The 16,445-nt window shown below is 50.6% G+C and overlaps 1 protein-coding gene across 1 annotated transcript in view; it reads left to right on the forward strand.

Annotated features, from left to right (window-relative positions):
* The first annotated feature begins 10,680 nt into the window (after positions 1–10,680).
* The window catches only part of VTN (vitronectin), a 39,300-nt gene continuing 33,535 nt past the window's right edge, over positions 10,681–16,445 (forward strand). The window contains exon 1 of the mRNA XM_069615345.1: positions 10,681–10,888. Coding sequence (XP_069471446.1) covers positions 10,825–10,888 — 64 coding nt within the window. The 5' untranslated portion in view covers positions 10,681–10,824. The remainder of the gene's footprint in view (positions 10,889–16,445) is intronic.

Raw genomic sequence — 16,445 nt, forward strand, 5'->3', positions numbered from 1 at the left:
ACTGCTTTTATACTGGGCCATGCTCCATTAACTCCACCTGTGGTGATTGTGTGCACCTGTGGCAGTTGGCTTGATTGCAGATTGCTGTTTACGGGTGGTCTACGATGCCTGTATAGCCGCCATCGTGCAGGCCCTAATTACTGCCTTTCGGGATGCCGGTAACTGTATGCCCGCGTGGGTTGTGATGTCCTCCTATTACCAGCATCCCGGTATTTACTCCACGAAGGGGCGCGTGTACCTGCGCATGCCGGTATGAGGGGGCACGGTACGGGCAGTGGCGGTATTGTCAGGTTGTCGGGTCGTAATGCCCAGGACCCGTTAACGATGCCGGTACTACCATTCCGCCTTCGTTTTTTCGTTACCTCCATTCTCGTAATGAGGCCCATTGTGCCATTAAAGTATTAAGAGATAAGCACCTTGTTGGTTATGTTGTGTTTGCAAATGTATAATGCGCTCTATGGCCCAGAGGTTGGGGTTTATTGCTGGGAGGGGTGATGATAGCACTCTAAGATTCTGGTGCTGGCTTCAGGGAGAGAAGATGGTTGGTCTAAGGTTTGGGTGCTGCCTTCTCAGGAGAATAGCTCAGGGGCAACGTGCTCCCCTTGGAAGCAAGACGACATGGAGCACCACAGGTTCGATCCCCAGGTCCGCGCTTAGAAACCTCTGGGTATTAAGCGCGTTATAAATAACCTATCATATCATATCATAAGGTGGTTGTTGTTATTATCATTAGGGTATATATTGAGAGCGGACATGGCTTCGGGAAGCACCTGAGTGCTTTACAATCATAGGGGGAAGTACACAGTGAGGGAAGCAGAGACAAAAGGCACATGGAGCTAACAGGGGAGGATGACTCCTGAAGCCAGTCTCTGGTGGAATGTCACACATTTCTCGGGCTGATTTAAAAACGAGAAGGGATTTGAATGGGGTGGGATTCTTCATGAATGGCCGCCTACATGGCGGTGGTCAATGATCGTGGGCGGTTGCAGAGGGTGCGGGTAGTGAAGCTCATTACCTGGTTGAGAGAAGCAAAAGAGTGAAGGGAGTGTTCCATTAGAAAGCTGGAGCAGTGACCCAGACCGCTGACAATGCGGGTGGCGAGGAGTGTTTTGTTACAGTGAAAGGTGAAATGGAGACGGTTTTGGCAAATGGGCAGGTGGTTAAACCTGGCAGCCATAGCAGTGGAGGCGATGAAGTACTGAGGTGTCAGCTGTCAAAGAACACCCCCAATTTGTGAGCCTTAGGGAATGGGGCAAAGAGCGGAGGGAAAAGATATTGGACCAGAATTGGAAATCGGCGGAAGGATCCTTTTCGTTTAGAGGAGCTGAGTATCAGGCAACAGAGCCATCCAATGACAGAGGGCTTGTAGGCAGTGAGTGATGCAAGAGCACAACTCGGGCAAGGATGAGAAGATGAGTTCAGCAGGGGTGTTGCTAGGTCTGGAAAAGATCCAGGGCTATGCTAATTTTGGGACTGTCGGGACTGGGGGGCTAGCTAGACTTTTCTAGCTATAGCTCCCTCAGCCCACCCTAGCAACACCACTGGAGTTAAGTCTCATTGGCAAATATCTCATATGAGAAGCCAGGGGAGCAGATGCGTCTGCAGAGAGGGGAGTGGTAGATTGTTAACAGGAGGGCACCCAGGACAGACTGTGTAAGGACCGCTGCTGGGAAGGGGGCAGCGAGGCAGCCCCAGTGTTCCAGGAATTGGAAAAGGGCGATCAGTCATGTAGGAGCTCCCCCCAAATGATGACGGGGAACTGAAAGCCAAGCTGTGAAAGAGAGTGAAGGAGAGAGGGATTATCAACGTCCAAGAGATAGAGAAGGAGCGGTGGCAGATATGATATGATAGTTTATTTATATAGCACCTATACACAATGTGTTTCAAAGCGCTCCAAGGCAAGGGAGGGAACAAGGGAAAATCCAATGACATTCTTACAGGCCATGAACAGTAACGATGTCAAAATAACTACCGTACTCGGGGGCGCTGTTGCGCCGAAGTAAGATGGCCGCCTAACTGCGGAGCTCCGAGCCGGGAGAGCGTTCGATTCCAAAAAAAAAGACTCTTCTGCTGCGGCCATCCTCCCGTGTGCGGGTGGTGCTTCCTCCTCAACGCATCCGCTGCACCACTGCGGATTTCTGGCCCCTGCGGCCCCCCCTGTGGACCGTACTGCTGCCCTCTACTCAGCCGGGGTCTGACTACGCCTGACCGCCCGCCCGCGGCTCCACCGGCTGCGGCTCTCCCATCCACTCCAGGTCGCGGCGCTGCGGGCCGCTGTGGGGGAGGGGCGCCGGAGCCCTCCTCGTCTGCCTGGGCTGGCCGACTCCCGCGCTCCATCGACGGCCTCATTGCTCCTTCTGTGGACCCCACGCACCCTGCCTGGACCTGTGGCAGCCTGTATCGTCCGGCTCCCGCGGCGCCCGTGACACCGTACTGCCTGGCTCCCTGTCACCACACCGCGGGTGCCTGCTTCTCCGCTCTGCCTACTTGCGGCGCCCCCCCCTACCCGCGGCGCCCGTGACGCCGTACTGCCTGGCTCCCTGGCTCGGGCCGCGGGGAGCGGACCCCTCGCTGCGGACGCCTGATTCTCCGCTCTGCCTGCCTGCGGCGCCCCCCCCCCCTCCGGCGGGGCGCGGCCCCTCTGATCCACGACAAGGTAGGGGGGTCCGGGGGAGAGGGGCCGCTTGGCTTTGCTCCCATCTACCACGGTCCTGAGCTGCGGCTAAGCCTACGGGCTGCGCTAACCACTGTGCTGCCCCCTGCCTGCTCCTGTGGTCTCGGCCTGCATCGACCTTGGTCCCCGAGCCCCAGCGGACACTTGCTCTGGGACTCCACAGCTCTCTCCGGCCTCCACCTCGCCTGCCCCCCCCCCCACTCTGGACCCTCGAGTAATACCCCTCTCAGCTCCACCTTTAGCCCACGGACAACTGGCTCCCCTCACCAGCCAACCCACTGCTAACCAACTCTGTGGGCTCTCCAGCGCTCCCAGGCTTCTGCTGGCGGCCGCCAATAACCCCGGAGCACTCCTGGAGGAAGGGTCCTCACCCTCTACAATTACTGGGCTCCCCCTACACACCACTGGCAGCCTCACTCCTGGCCTACCCCACTGGCCCTGGGCCCGGCGGTCTCGCCCGCTGTGCTCTGTTGGGGACTCCTGGGTCTCCCCCAGACTCGTCAGCTGCTCTCCATACCTTCCCTCCTCCCCACCTGGGCGTCCTACGGGTCATCGATCGGAAGGCCTCCGGCCACACCTGCACCTGATCCTGGACACCGGACGCGTCATATAACCATGACCAAAGGAGCCGGATCTAACAAGAGGCAGGCCTCGCTAAATATGTTTGCCAAAACTCCCTCCAAACCTCTAACTGAGGAGTCACCAGTCATCGCAACGCCCTCTACCTCCGACGACTCGCAGAAAATGATGGAATACATGCGAGAGGGTTTTACCGCGCTCCACAGTAAGCTGGACGATATGAACGGGACCATCTCATCCATAAAGGCCCATATCGAAAAAACGGACAGCAGGGTCGCTGAGATCGAGACTAGGGTCGGCACCGCAGAGGACGACCTGGTCTCCCTTCGCACAGCGGTGACCACCCTGACCAGCCGGGTCTCTATGGTCGAAAAGAAGAATGACGACCTTGAATCCCGCTCCAGGCGGAATAACCTCCGCATTGTCGGCATTCCCGAGGACGATATTGGGGAGCCCATGGAGGACTATGTGGAGCGCACCCTTCTGACCCTCCTGGATAGCCCCAACCTTTCGGCACAATTCGCAGTGGAGCGAGCTCACCGCTCTCTGGCCCCGAGACCCAGGCCGGGCGCCCCACCCCGCCCTATCATTGCCAGAATCCTCAATTTCCGTGACCGCGACGCCCTGCTCCGTGCGGCCAGGGCCAAGGGTGAGCTTCATCTTGGGGCGGCAAGGATACACTTGTACCCGGATTACTCTGTGGCTGTGCAGCAGGAACGTAAGACCTTCCTTGCGGTGAAAAAGAGACTCCGGGACCTAGGGGTCAAGTACTCCATGCTCTTTCCCGCCAAACTGAGGATTGTACACTCTAATCAAACACACTTTTTCACTATCCCCGAAGAAGCCTCGAAATTTATAGATGAACACTTTCCGGGTTGATGTAGACAATGTTGATATGGGTTGTATGGTTTCTCATTGATTGCTGTTGTAATTGGCCCACGGGGTGGGGCCGCCACGGCGCTCCCCCCCCGCGATTGCCCCTATTCATCGTACTTTATTGTAGTTTATGTTGCTGATGTTGCTTCATATCCTATCTGTGTCGGTGTATTTCGCATCCTGCAACTGTTTCGCTCACTGTAATGACCATTTCTTAGGGGTCCCTCCCCGGGGTCACCCGACATTTCATCCCAGTCACTTTGCTTGTTTTGACCGCGGGACCCATGCCCCTTCTAGCTAAATACACACCCAACTATGTGGATACCGCGTCCTATCACACGGCGACATCCCAATCTCCGCTGGGCCCACTCTTTCACAGATTTGGTCCTGAGGTAACCCGCATACACTCTAACTGTCCTGCCTAATTCTACTACGTAGCATAACTCTCCTTACGCTCTCCCGGTCCGGCACGCCATTGCCCGGCCGCAAGCAGACCCCCAGGCGTTGATGCCTAAAAGTTTACGTTTGTTGTGGTTGTGTTTGGGTCTCGTCCCTCTGATTGGGGGAGGGATGTGGGTGGGGGGTAACTTGGGAATGTTATGGTTTGTTAAACTCTTGACAGCCTTCAGAGGCACCACGGGCACCACGTGCAATCAATTCACACATATGGTCGGAGGACCGCATACTCCATGGTTACACACCGTTCACCTTACTGGAATCCACTCTTATCTATTCCACCATCACCCCTTCAAATATGGCTGATACAACTCTGGCCTTCATGAGTTGGAACGTCAGGGGACTGGGCAACCATAAAAAGATGCGACAGATTCAGCTTCACGCCGAACGCCACGGAGTGAAGATCCTGTGCCTGCAGGAAACCCACGCTCGCTCGGAACACTGTGAGCGTTTTGCCAAGCAATGGGGCCCCCAGAGGTATTATACTAATTACTCCACCCAGAGCCGGGGCACCCTCACCCTAATACATAAAAGCCTGAAGTTTACGTGTCAGCACTCCCACATAGACCCACTCGGTAGGTTTGTGCTCATCATTGATGACCCTGACTTCTACCTTCACCTGGCCACTCTACTCGAGAGCTACCCCCTAATTCCCATTCTATGGGGCGGTGACTTCAACACGATATTAGATGTCAACCTGGATAGATCGGGTTCTCGCCCCCGCCAACTTTCTAGAGCAGCATATTCTATCCTCACCTCGCTCCCCCACTTGGCATTGGTAGACGCCTGGCGCCTGATGTATCCCGATGACCGTACATACTCCTTCTACTCCTCAGTGCATGACTCCCACTCCAGGATAGATAGGTGGCTCGTCACAGATATACTCGTTAGATGCATCACCCACTTAGCCATACTTCCCAGGACGCTATCGGACCATTCACCTGTACTAATCTCTTTGAACTGGGGATTAGATGCCAATAAAACTAGACAGTGGAGGCTGAGCCCCCACTCGCTTCTCGTCCAAGTCTTCGTGTCTGAACTTGAGACCTCTATTGAGGAATATTTCGAGTTCAACCTACATTCTGTCCCAACACACGCAGTGCTTTGGGAGGCCTTTAAAGCACACACTAGAGGGGTTGCCATCTCCAAGTGTAGTGGCATACTTAGGGACATCCGAGCCGACATCGCTGTCAGCGAATCGGCCCTCTCCGTCTATGAATCCCAATACGCTGAGGACCACTCCCCGGCCACACTAGCGCTCCTGGGCTCTGAGTTGGACAGGTTTCGTGGCCTTGCTGAGCGCGAGGTTAGGTTCTTAGATTCCCCCCAATCAGCGAGAAAATACGGCGAGGGTGAACGACCCGGCAGAATGCTTGCTAGACTATTGCGCCGCGAGTTTGGGGCCCCCCATATCCCTGCCATTTCCAGACCAGATGGCACACTTGCCACCTCCCCTCAGGACATCAATTCCGAGTTCCTCGCATTCTACACGTCCCTGTACTCGGAGGTAGACAGTTCCCAGGTCTCCGATATCAACACCTTTCTGGAGAATCTTCCTCTGTCAGTCTTGTCGGACGACGCTAGCGCCTCCCTTGAGAGGCCTTTCGCCTTAGAGGAAATTGTGGAGGCCATTGAGTCACTGGCGTCCGGTAAAGCCCCCGGCCCCGATGGGATCCCGATGGACTTCTATAAGCTATTTAAGACCCAATTGGCGCCGCACCTACTAATGCTCTGGGAAGAATCGTGCGACAGGGGCATACTCCCACCGTCCCTCCGGGAGGCATTGATTACAGTGCTCCTTAAATCAGGAAAAGACCCTACGCAGTGCAGCTCATACCGTCCCCTATCTCTGATCAATAGTGACATTAAGATATTTGCCAAGCTACTTGCTAACCGCTTAGCCCCGTACATGTCCCACATTATCCATCCAGATCAGGCCGGCTTCGTCCCCGGCAGGTCCACCTCCCTAAATCTGAGGAGACTTTTCAATGTGATCACCAGGATCGACCCTGCTACCCAGGCAGTGGCGGCTGCATTGCACATGCAAAAAGCTTTTGATTCAGTCTCATGGAGATACCTATGGTGTGTTCTTGAGAAATGTAACTTCGGTCCTAACTTCTGCACCTGGATAAAGCTCCTTTACACCGCCCCGTCCGCCAAAGTCCGCACAGAAGATAGGTGCTCCTCCCCCCTCCAGATTTTTAGAGGAACACGCCAGGGATGCCCCTTCTCCCCGCTTATCTTTGCTATTGCCATGGAGCCCTTTGCTGACATGATTAGACAGTCGCACTCGCACAGAGGGTTGCGCACATCTGGCCAGACCGACATAATCTCCCTCTACGCTGACGATACCCTTCTGTATGTTCAATCCCCTGTAGTCAACCTTCTGCCCATACTGAGGGATGTGGCCCGTTTCGGTGACATATCCGGTCTGAGGATTAACTGTTCTAAATCTGTATTGTTTCCGCTCACAGACTCCACACAGGCTCCCCCCGAGTTACATGGGTTCAACTGGTGTTCCAATAGCTTCACCTACTTAGGTGTGGCGGTCTCCCGGCACACACCCCAGCTGCGCGATGACAACTTCCACACCTATCTAACTACCCTGCAGACTAAGGCCGCCAGCTGGACTAAACTTCCCCTCTCGCTTGCGGGCAGGATTGGTATACTCAAAATGATTGTACTGCCCCAATTACTGTACCGATTTACTAATCTGCCTCTTTGGCCAGGGGATAACTTTTTTCGAATGCTTCGCAGCATATGTAACACCTTCCTGTGGCACTCCGGAGCTGTCCGCCTCAAATTCTCCACACTATCCGCCCCTAAGGCGTTGGGTGGTTTCAGCGCTCCCGATTTTGTCAGATACTGGGTGGTGGCCCAAGCACAGTTTGCGGCATTTTGGTTCAATACTGTCGACCCCCCCCACATGTTCGCCTTGAGAAGCTGTCTGTCTGTGACCGGGTTATAGGTTCCCTGATCCTCCAACCGATCCTCCCTGATCCGAACTCTGCAAATCCAGTGACCAGCACATCCCTGGCCCTTTCCAAATTCTGGTCCATGGTTGACACTCCCTGCCCGTTCCACGGGGACCTCCCGCTGTGGAACTTCCTGCCCGGTGTCCCGCACGTTCCACTCTCAGTGGTCACCCGCTGGGCTACTGCAGGCTTCCTGACTCTGCGCGATGCCTTTGAGCAGGGGAACTTTATAGAATGGTCTGACCTCCCCCCCTTACTCAGGCGCCGACCCTCGGTGTGGCTACAGTACTCGTCACTCCGCGGACACCTTAAAACCAGATACTCAGACTTCCCCGCCTTGCCTCCTGATGAACCGATAGTAGAGGAGCTCTGCTCCTATCTTTCCTTCAAAGGCAAAGTGTCGAGGCTCTACGCCTTACTTCAGACCAGAGCGGCCCCCCACTTCACCGAGCTTCGTCGCAAATGGGAGAGGGATCTTGGCTTGGAGGTCACTGATGAGAGGTGGGCTCGTATGTGCGCCCGCACCCACGAGGTTTCCTACAACACTAAATTTAAACTCATCCAGCTCAAAATCCTGCACAGGTATCATTATACGCCTATGAGACTTCATCGTATCTCCGATGCTAACCCCCCCTCCGGTCCCAGGTGTGGCGCAGACCAAGCGTCTTACATGCACATGCTGTGGCTCTGCCCCCGGTTATCCCAATTTTGGCTAGATATTTGCTCTACATTATCTGACATTCTGGAACACCCGATAACCCCTACCCCACTGCATTGTTTTTTCCATGATTTCCCTCAGTTGCCTCGAGACTCTAAGAAACTGGCAGGTCTCTGTATGCTGCTGGCAGTTCGCTGTATATTATTGTGTTGGCTCCGCCCTAGAACGCCTACCTATACACAATGGCTCGGTTCGGTCACATGGGCTCATGACACCGAGCAGTCCTGGAGTGCGATGCAGTGCTGCCGCTCCAGGCCGAGGGATATCTGGCCGAAATTTCGAGACTATATCTCTGCCCTGGCCTCACCATCAACTTCCGCCACTGCCTCCCCAGGCGGTCCCCCATAGTGGATGTCATGTAAAATGTATGTGTTAATCACCTGTACTCTCCATTCTTCTAAAGCGTCACTTTTTGATATGAATTGTATTGCCTAAAAATTTTCATTGCGTGCTTTCTGCACTGGTGCCATGTGGCTCCCTCTGTTTTTTCTTTGTTGTGCTGTCAAGTTAATAAAAAGAAGTTTAAAAAAAAAAATAATAACTACCGTACTCAGCCTGACGACATTTCAGATAGTGCAAGAGCTAAAACATAGATAAGGAAGGGAGAGTGGGAAGGAAATGGAAACAGACAGGCGACTACCGTATTAGGCCTGACAACATTTCTGGTAGAGCTGGAGAAAACAAAAGGTGAGGGAGAGGGGTGCAGAAAGGAAGGGGAGGAACAAAACAAGCAACTATCGTACTAGGCCTGACGACATTTCAGATACTGCTGGGGGGGAGGAATAAAACAAGTAAGGGGAGGGGGGAGGAGACAGACGAGGTTGCTATCATACTAGGTCCAGGGTAAATTCTGATAGAGTAAGTGCATAGAAGAAAGTAAGGGGAGGAGGAGATAGGGAGAGGGGAGGGGAGGAGAGAACAGAGAGTAAGCAGTCAAAAAGAGCAGAGAAGCAATAGGGGAGAGCGAATACAATTACAGAAGTCAGTAGTAACACATAATGTTGCAAGCCAGGAAACAAGATGAAGATGGGAACAGTATGATTCAGGGCCACCATGAGAAAGGGTGACGCACCGTGAATCAATGAATTCCATTAAAGTAAAAGTGGTGAGTCATGAGGGGGCTAAAGGAGGGGGTGAGCACTGTCTCCCCAGAATGTTTGCTGCAGTGCCTAGACCGGAGGCACCCACTGAATCCTCAGCCCTTCAGGTAGTCAGTGGTGTCCCAACTTGGACACTTAAAGTTAAAGTGAGACCAGAAAAAAACTTTACAACAGCAATGCTGACTATCCTGAACCAACAGAAGTTACGGAATGTGCCGGATGGCCATGAAGACGACCTGGGATGGAGAGGACAGCAACGGCCCCCAAATCCCTCCACCATAATCTAGCTGACACTGGGTTTAACATATGGCGGAGGGTAAGAAAATGAATAAAACATACGCTCTCTGATTGCCAGTCTTGGGAGGATAGCTCAGGCGCAACGCGCTCGCCTTGGAAGCAAAACACAGCAGAGCAACACAGGTTCTAATCCGGGTCCGCACTTAGAAACCTCTGGGTATTAAGCGCGTTCTAAAAAAAAAAAAAAAAAACGATTACAATGGCTCTTTGTCATGTTTTTGTAGGTCCAAAGGTCTTGGTTTGGGGTGCGCATTACGGGTAATGGGCGGCACTGCTTGAGCTATGCCAGCCTGTGTGAAATTGCATTTTTCTGGTGATCCAATAAGGATAATTATACGGGATTCTTTCTTGGACCGGCACAGCCACAAACAACCATTGCTCGGGATAGAAATGGGGACTCTGGTTTGCATACTATAAGGTTTACACAACTGTAGTGCATTTCAGCCCAAAATGTGCACTGGAGCAATATTTACCTGAGTGTAAAAATCCACCACTGAGAAACACATTTTCATCAGGCGAATTTTCAATGCAAATTTGCATTACACATGTACAAGGTTGATGTAAGAGAAGTCTGTTGCATGCAGTGGTGTGCACACTTGTGACTTATTTACGACGGTTTCTGGTGTTTGTTGTTTATCTAAGTAAATAAAGGCCCACCTGATGGTAAGGTTAAACAAACCCCAGTTCCAGGAAGAGAGGATGTGTTTGGGAAAGCGAGGTGGGGGCTGCGGTGGGCAGTGTAAGGTAGAGTCTTGTGCAATGGCCGCTTTTGGAGGCCAACAACTTAGTGGGCGACTGTTATGCGAGTCCAATGTGTCTGGCACGGGTATGGGGGCTGGGACTGGAATAGATAAGACAAGTGTGGGTGGGATTTCAGACTTGGGAGGGCTGACACCAAAGGTGGGGAGTGGGTGCTAACCGGAAAGGTATGGGTGGGCAGAGACAGGAAACGTGAGGGTGGGGTAGCGCGTGAAAGGCGTAGTCAAAAACAACTGGGGGGCGACATTTTAGCTAGGCTGTGGATGGTGACAGAAAACTAGTGTGGGTGGGGGGCAGGTCCTGAGAGAGGTACGTGGAGTGAAAGGCCAAAGGCAGGGAGGGCCAGTGGACCAGTGAACTCGGTGCTGAGAGGAGCTCCCGTCTGCAACCATGAAGGCGCTGCTCCTGCTGGCCACAGCGCTGGCCGCCCTCTGCTCATCTCTGGCCGATGAGGGTAAGGAGAACGACCACTTCCGGATAGCGAGAGGGGTGCGCGTGAACTGACACGGGATTTTGAGTGCAGGCAGGCAGGAGGGGGTGGATAGTGGTTATGTGTGGGATGAGGAAACCGAGGATAGAATAGCACACGGGTATGCACCACTGGTGGGAGAATGAACTCCTACAACTTCGTTTGCCTTCAGAAGGGAAACGGTGAGCCAGGCCTAGACTCCCAGCAAATGTGGTCGGTAGCTGGGGTGGACTGTGTGCCCTAGGAGGCCAGCTAACGCTTAGAGGGGTGAGGAGGAGGCGAGGCGGGAGAGCAACTAAGGTGGGGTGCCAGCCAGGCCAGTTCTATTTCACTCAGCTAGCACGAGCCAGTTTGTTAGCCCTCTGACAGAATCGAACTTGAAATGCGTGTGTGGTAAAACCACAAACATGTCTGGAGTGCGGTTGGTGTGTGGCTGCACACTTGCATTTTTTTTAGTGGTGTGCAGTGTAAACTCTAGACTCTATAGTAAGATATCATTTTGGGCTGTTATCGGAGCTGGGCGCGGAGGTCCACGTGGAACAGTCCTCTGCCATTTTGTATAATGCACACTCTACGGTTTTAAACTTGAAGCGGGAAAATCCATATATATATATAGTTACACCATCACCCAACCTGAAATTTGTATAAAACCGTGTTTCGTTTTAGAGCTAAAACACCACTGGGGGCCGCCGAGAGCCGCAAATAACATGTTTTAACGCGGGGGAACATGTGAGCACCCAGTTACGCGCAGCCGGTACTCCATGTTTTGGCGCGAGCCTTTAGCGCCGGCCATTTCGGCGCACCACTGTGGCCGCAGAACCATTTCGGCACGGCCACAGTAGCGCGGAAGCCAACTCGGCACCCGTCATTTGGCGTGAGGGTCGTTTAGACACGGCTGGCATTGCAGCCTGTGGGCATACCGCCATCGTGCCAAATGAGCTCAATAAACCAGTTTACACTGCCCCACACCTGCAGGTTATTTATGTTGTGAGCTAGAAAGGCAGCAAGAAACTAACACTAATATTACCAACCCTTATTAAAGAAACTGATGCACTAACCGCTGTATCGCAACTTGTACTGAAGTAGCACCGGTGGTGTGAGAAACACTAACGTTTCATATTTGCCAACAGTCTGTGACCAAAAAGATGTAGGATTTCTCAAGTTTCAAAAATAATACTTAGCATAACAAGGACAGCACAGAAAATTACAAAACATACACTGTTGGCACCACTGGAGCATTCTAAAATGCACAACCCATCAAACAGCACAACATGGAAAGATGCTCAAATGTTTAAAATGTATAATTGTGAATGGTAAATTGACACCAAATTCAAGCACCTAACTTCACAGAAGGTAATCACACAGAGCTGGTAGGCAAGGTTTGCCACGGCTCTGTAGCAGCAGCCCGGGCAGTTCCTATTTATTCCTGTATTCAGTGCATGTTGAACACTGAACAACATGGAGACTGACACCCTCCTCAGTCTGATAGGCAGATGCTGTGTGATGGGGGTACGCTCTGCCACTTGCCTTCCCTGGTGGTTCACCTAAGGTCTATCCCAGCAAGAGTGCAGGGCAGAGTCGTGTAGCTGTCAGGTCAGTGGATTGGTCTGAGCCCATCGCTCACATGTATCACTTACCCACCCACCTTACAGTCACATAAATTACCTGCCACTGCAAAAAGCAGTAGGACCTGTCACCCAAATCTGTAGGTGGTAGGAGTGCTTAAAAAGCAGAAGCCTACTGCCTAAATCTGTAGGGTTGGCAAGTATTACGTTTGGATAGCCTTCGTTCAGGGACGCACCCAGAACATATCCGAGGCAGGGCTTTAAAAATATAGTGGGAGCGAGATGCTGGGAATGCGTCAGAGGTGCTCATGTACACGATTCACACACACTCTTAATGCCATGCAGGGGTGTTGATTGGTCTGGAAAAGATCTGGGGCTACGCTAATGGCAGGACTGTTGGGACTCGGGGATAGTAACCTTTTTTGTTGTAGCCCCTGAGCTTCTATCCGGGGCTACAACCAAAAGACCCGGGGCTAAAGCCCCCCCGCTCCTCTACCAACGTCACCATGCATGTTTCGTGAACAGCTTTTAATTATTTTTTTTAACACAGTTTAGTCATGTTAAGGGCTCAGAAGAAAGAGCGAAACCTTTTAAGATTGTGACATAACATTTAAATATGGTTGAACATATTACCACATATAATTTAGAGACATGCAAAGAATGTCTGCATTTCTGCTTGTGATAAATCGATATCTTCGATCCACCCCTGCTGGAACACGTGCTAGAAGAAGCCCAATGTAGTAAAATGACATGCAGCACACAGAGTATTGTAAAGGCACAGGGGTTTATTGTGCTGCCTTAACTATGTACAAGGAGCAGTTAATGCACTTCTGTTATAATTATTATGCATCTCTTTAAAGGAGTCTTTGTATGCTAAGCAATCAAGTCCTGCATGCAACGCCATAAGGAGGAGCGCCAGCGAGCCCTTCTGGTGCCTCTGGGCTCTGGCGTTATCTGCCATCTCCTGCACGCGCTTTCTCTCCCCGCACGCTTGCGCTTGCTGACTCTCTCAAGCTCGCCTTGCTCACGAGTTCTCGCCCACCACACCCAATAGTACTCAGGCATGACATGCCGAAAGTCAGTGCACAGGGAGTACGTTACACCTGTACTATTCAATAATGAGTTTGCACTTACAGCTGGAGTATACTGTGTTCAGTGTTTGTGGGTGTGCAGCTTCATTTCAGCAGATCGCACATAAAACAATGTGAAACATACGCCATCATGTATCTACATATGGTCTGGTGTATCCATATGGCAAGGCATTTCAAAAATTGATTAGCAGAATGTGCTAATTAAAATGTTCTTGATTAGCAAACCCATTTGATTGCCATGCAATTTGTAATGTCACCAGAAGTTGTTTGTACCCAAGACATAAAACAAGCAACAATACAGCAATTTCGTGTACCGCTTAAATAACACATTAGTGAAAAAGACTCAGGCCTTGCAAAATGTTTAAAATTCCGCTAGACCTGCAGGTCTATAAACTTAGGATGAATGTAAGGTGATTTTTTAATAGAGATGTTGTAAAAGTTTGAAATGAACTAAATACTGAAAAAAAAGAAAACTTAGTTTAGCTACTCGAAATGCACTCGACCCTTGGCAACAGAAGACAACAAATTGAAATGTGGTTTCTGTAAAATGGTGCAAGTCACCAAAATCCCACTTTACGTTTGACATGCTGCTGCCACCCAGAGGCCAGCCATGCACAGTGACATTTTTATTTGACATTTACTGCAAACAAAGTAAATATTAAATAAAAGTTTCAAACTTCCCCTCCAAATGGTACTTGCCCTTCATAAAATCTACTTGACTATGCAAGTGGGTGAGTAGACTTTGCACGCCCTGGGTGAGTGTATGTGAAAGGTTAGCTCCATGAATGGACACAAACATATAAAATAAAAAGGCTCTGAAAGCAGTTTGGCTCCCCTCTCCTGTTTGTGCTGTTGTACAAGGCAGTCATAAGCATAGAGCAAAGTGAGCTCTGGAGGCTAAATACGGTGCATGGTATTGCAGCAGATCTGTAGATGTACAGACTGGATGGAACTATTCATCACTCCTTTGCGTACATATACATATGTAGTTAGTTTTGTGTATTCATTATGTAAAAGGAAGGAAGGTAAGAGACTAAGCAGAGTCGATGGCGTAGCAGACAGAGAACTGGACAAGCTAGGTGGAACATTGTAATTTGTGGCCATCACACTTTCAGGGTAGCTGGTATAAAGCAACAGGGTGATAGGATAGAGTGTCGAGGAGTATGGGTTCAGCTCATGGGCTGAGCACCAGTTGCAGATGTATGCAACAAGTAGGTCACAGGACTGGGTTTGCCATCAAGGGTAATTGGCTGTGTAATCATGTACATTTTCAAAAGTGTTCACTATCTATACGATGCATCTTCACCAATAACATGAAATCTAGTTGGCACTGAGATTTAGATATACTAACCTAAACTCTACTGTACATCATGGAGACACTGCAGTGTTTTACAGTAGCAATACTGTAATTATGCATTATGTAAGCAATGGCATTGCATGACTGTCTTCACAAAAATATAAAGTTAACACATAATGGTCTTTGCCAGGCAAGATATAGTTGGCTTAATAAAAGTGTCATACCGATTACTTCTGGCTTGCAATTATTTGAAGAAAAGTCATTCTTGACTAGCACTCCCACACAGGCCTTTGGCACTTAAGTGTGGAGGAGATGATTACTGCAGTGAACGGAGGAAAAAAGGGTGGAGAGATTCCTGAGGGCAAGAGAGGAATGTAGGGTGAACTGTGCTTTAATTGAACAGGGCAACTAAAATAGCTATTTTTGCTGCACAAGTGTCAATTTAATTAGCAAACCTACAGAGTTGCATAGCAAATTGCTATACGACACTGCTTATTTTATGCCTGTTAATGGTCCGGTGTACGTATGTGGCAGTCTTCAATGATAATTGCGTCCCTCTTTAGTAGACATTCCACTCAAGCGACTCGTTGATGGAGGCGATACTTTTCTATATGCTAGGAAATATTTATTCTTCTCCTCAGTATCAGTCTTTGACTCCTTAGTGTTGGGGCGAGAGTTCCCACACTGCTGCTAGCTCTACTATAGGACTTTGCCAATGGCAACGCCCTGGGGAAATATTAATTCAGTGAATTTTGAAGAAAGTGAACATTATAAATTTGAAGTTCAAGGCACTGATGGGGAAAGTTTATCATGTTGTAAAATTTTAGTAGAAGTCAATAATCTGAATGATAACGGCAAAGAAATACTGATTTTCTCTCTGCTCAATCAAATCATGAAAAATAGTCCAAGGGGTAGAGTCATTGCTCTGTTCAAGGTTTATGATATAGATGCAGGGGAATACAGTGAGGTGACATGTTCCATTCGACGCCTTCTTCCCTTTCGCTTGGAGAAGTCTTATGGCAGTTACTACCATTTGGTGACTGATGGTTCTCTGGACAGGGAGCACGTCTCGGAATATAATTTCACTATTACTGCCTCAGATAAAGGGAATCCACTGCTAACTAAAATCAAAACCATCAACCTGCAGTAGCAGACGAAAATGACAACGCGCCACGGTTTGATCACTTATCACACACTGCCTATGTGACGGAAAATACACCTGCAGGAGCTTCCATTTTTACAACCTAATTTCGGTGACTGGACTGGCTTCATTTATCTTCCCTGCTAGGTCGTCAGTTGTGGGACCCGGACAGTTGTGTGAGACTGCTGTGCACAATCTGTTTAAATATACTCCAAGCTACCAACTTATTCCACTATATGACAATCTAGGGCCATTTTCGGCACGTTGAAACGTGTCAGAGCCTATAGGTCCCTGTCCCTGCTTGCTGCGGCCAACAGGGCGCGCCGGCGGGACCTGCGGCAAAACAGCCACGCCAGAACATCAGGCGCCGAATAGCTTGCACCAGAGCGTCAGGCGCCGAATCACTTGTGCCTAAACGTCCTGCTTCGGATAGCAGGTCGCCACAGCA

Source organism: Ambystoma mexicanum, chromosome 9, assembly GCF_040938575.1.
Source record: "Ambystoma mexicanum isolate Mex_15411 chromosome 9, UKY_AmexF1_1, whole genome shotgun sequence".
NCBI lineage: Eukaryota > Metazoa > Chordata > Amphibia > Caudata > Ambystomatidae > Ambystoma > Ambystoma mexicanum.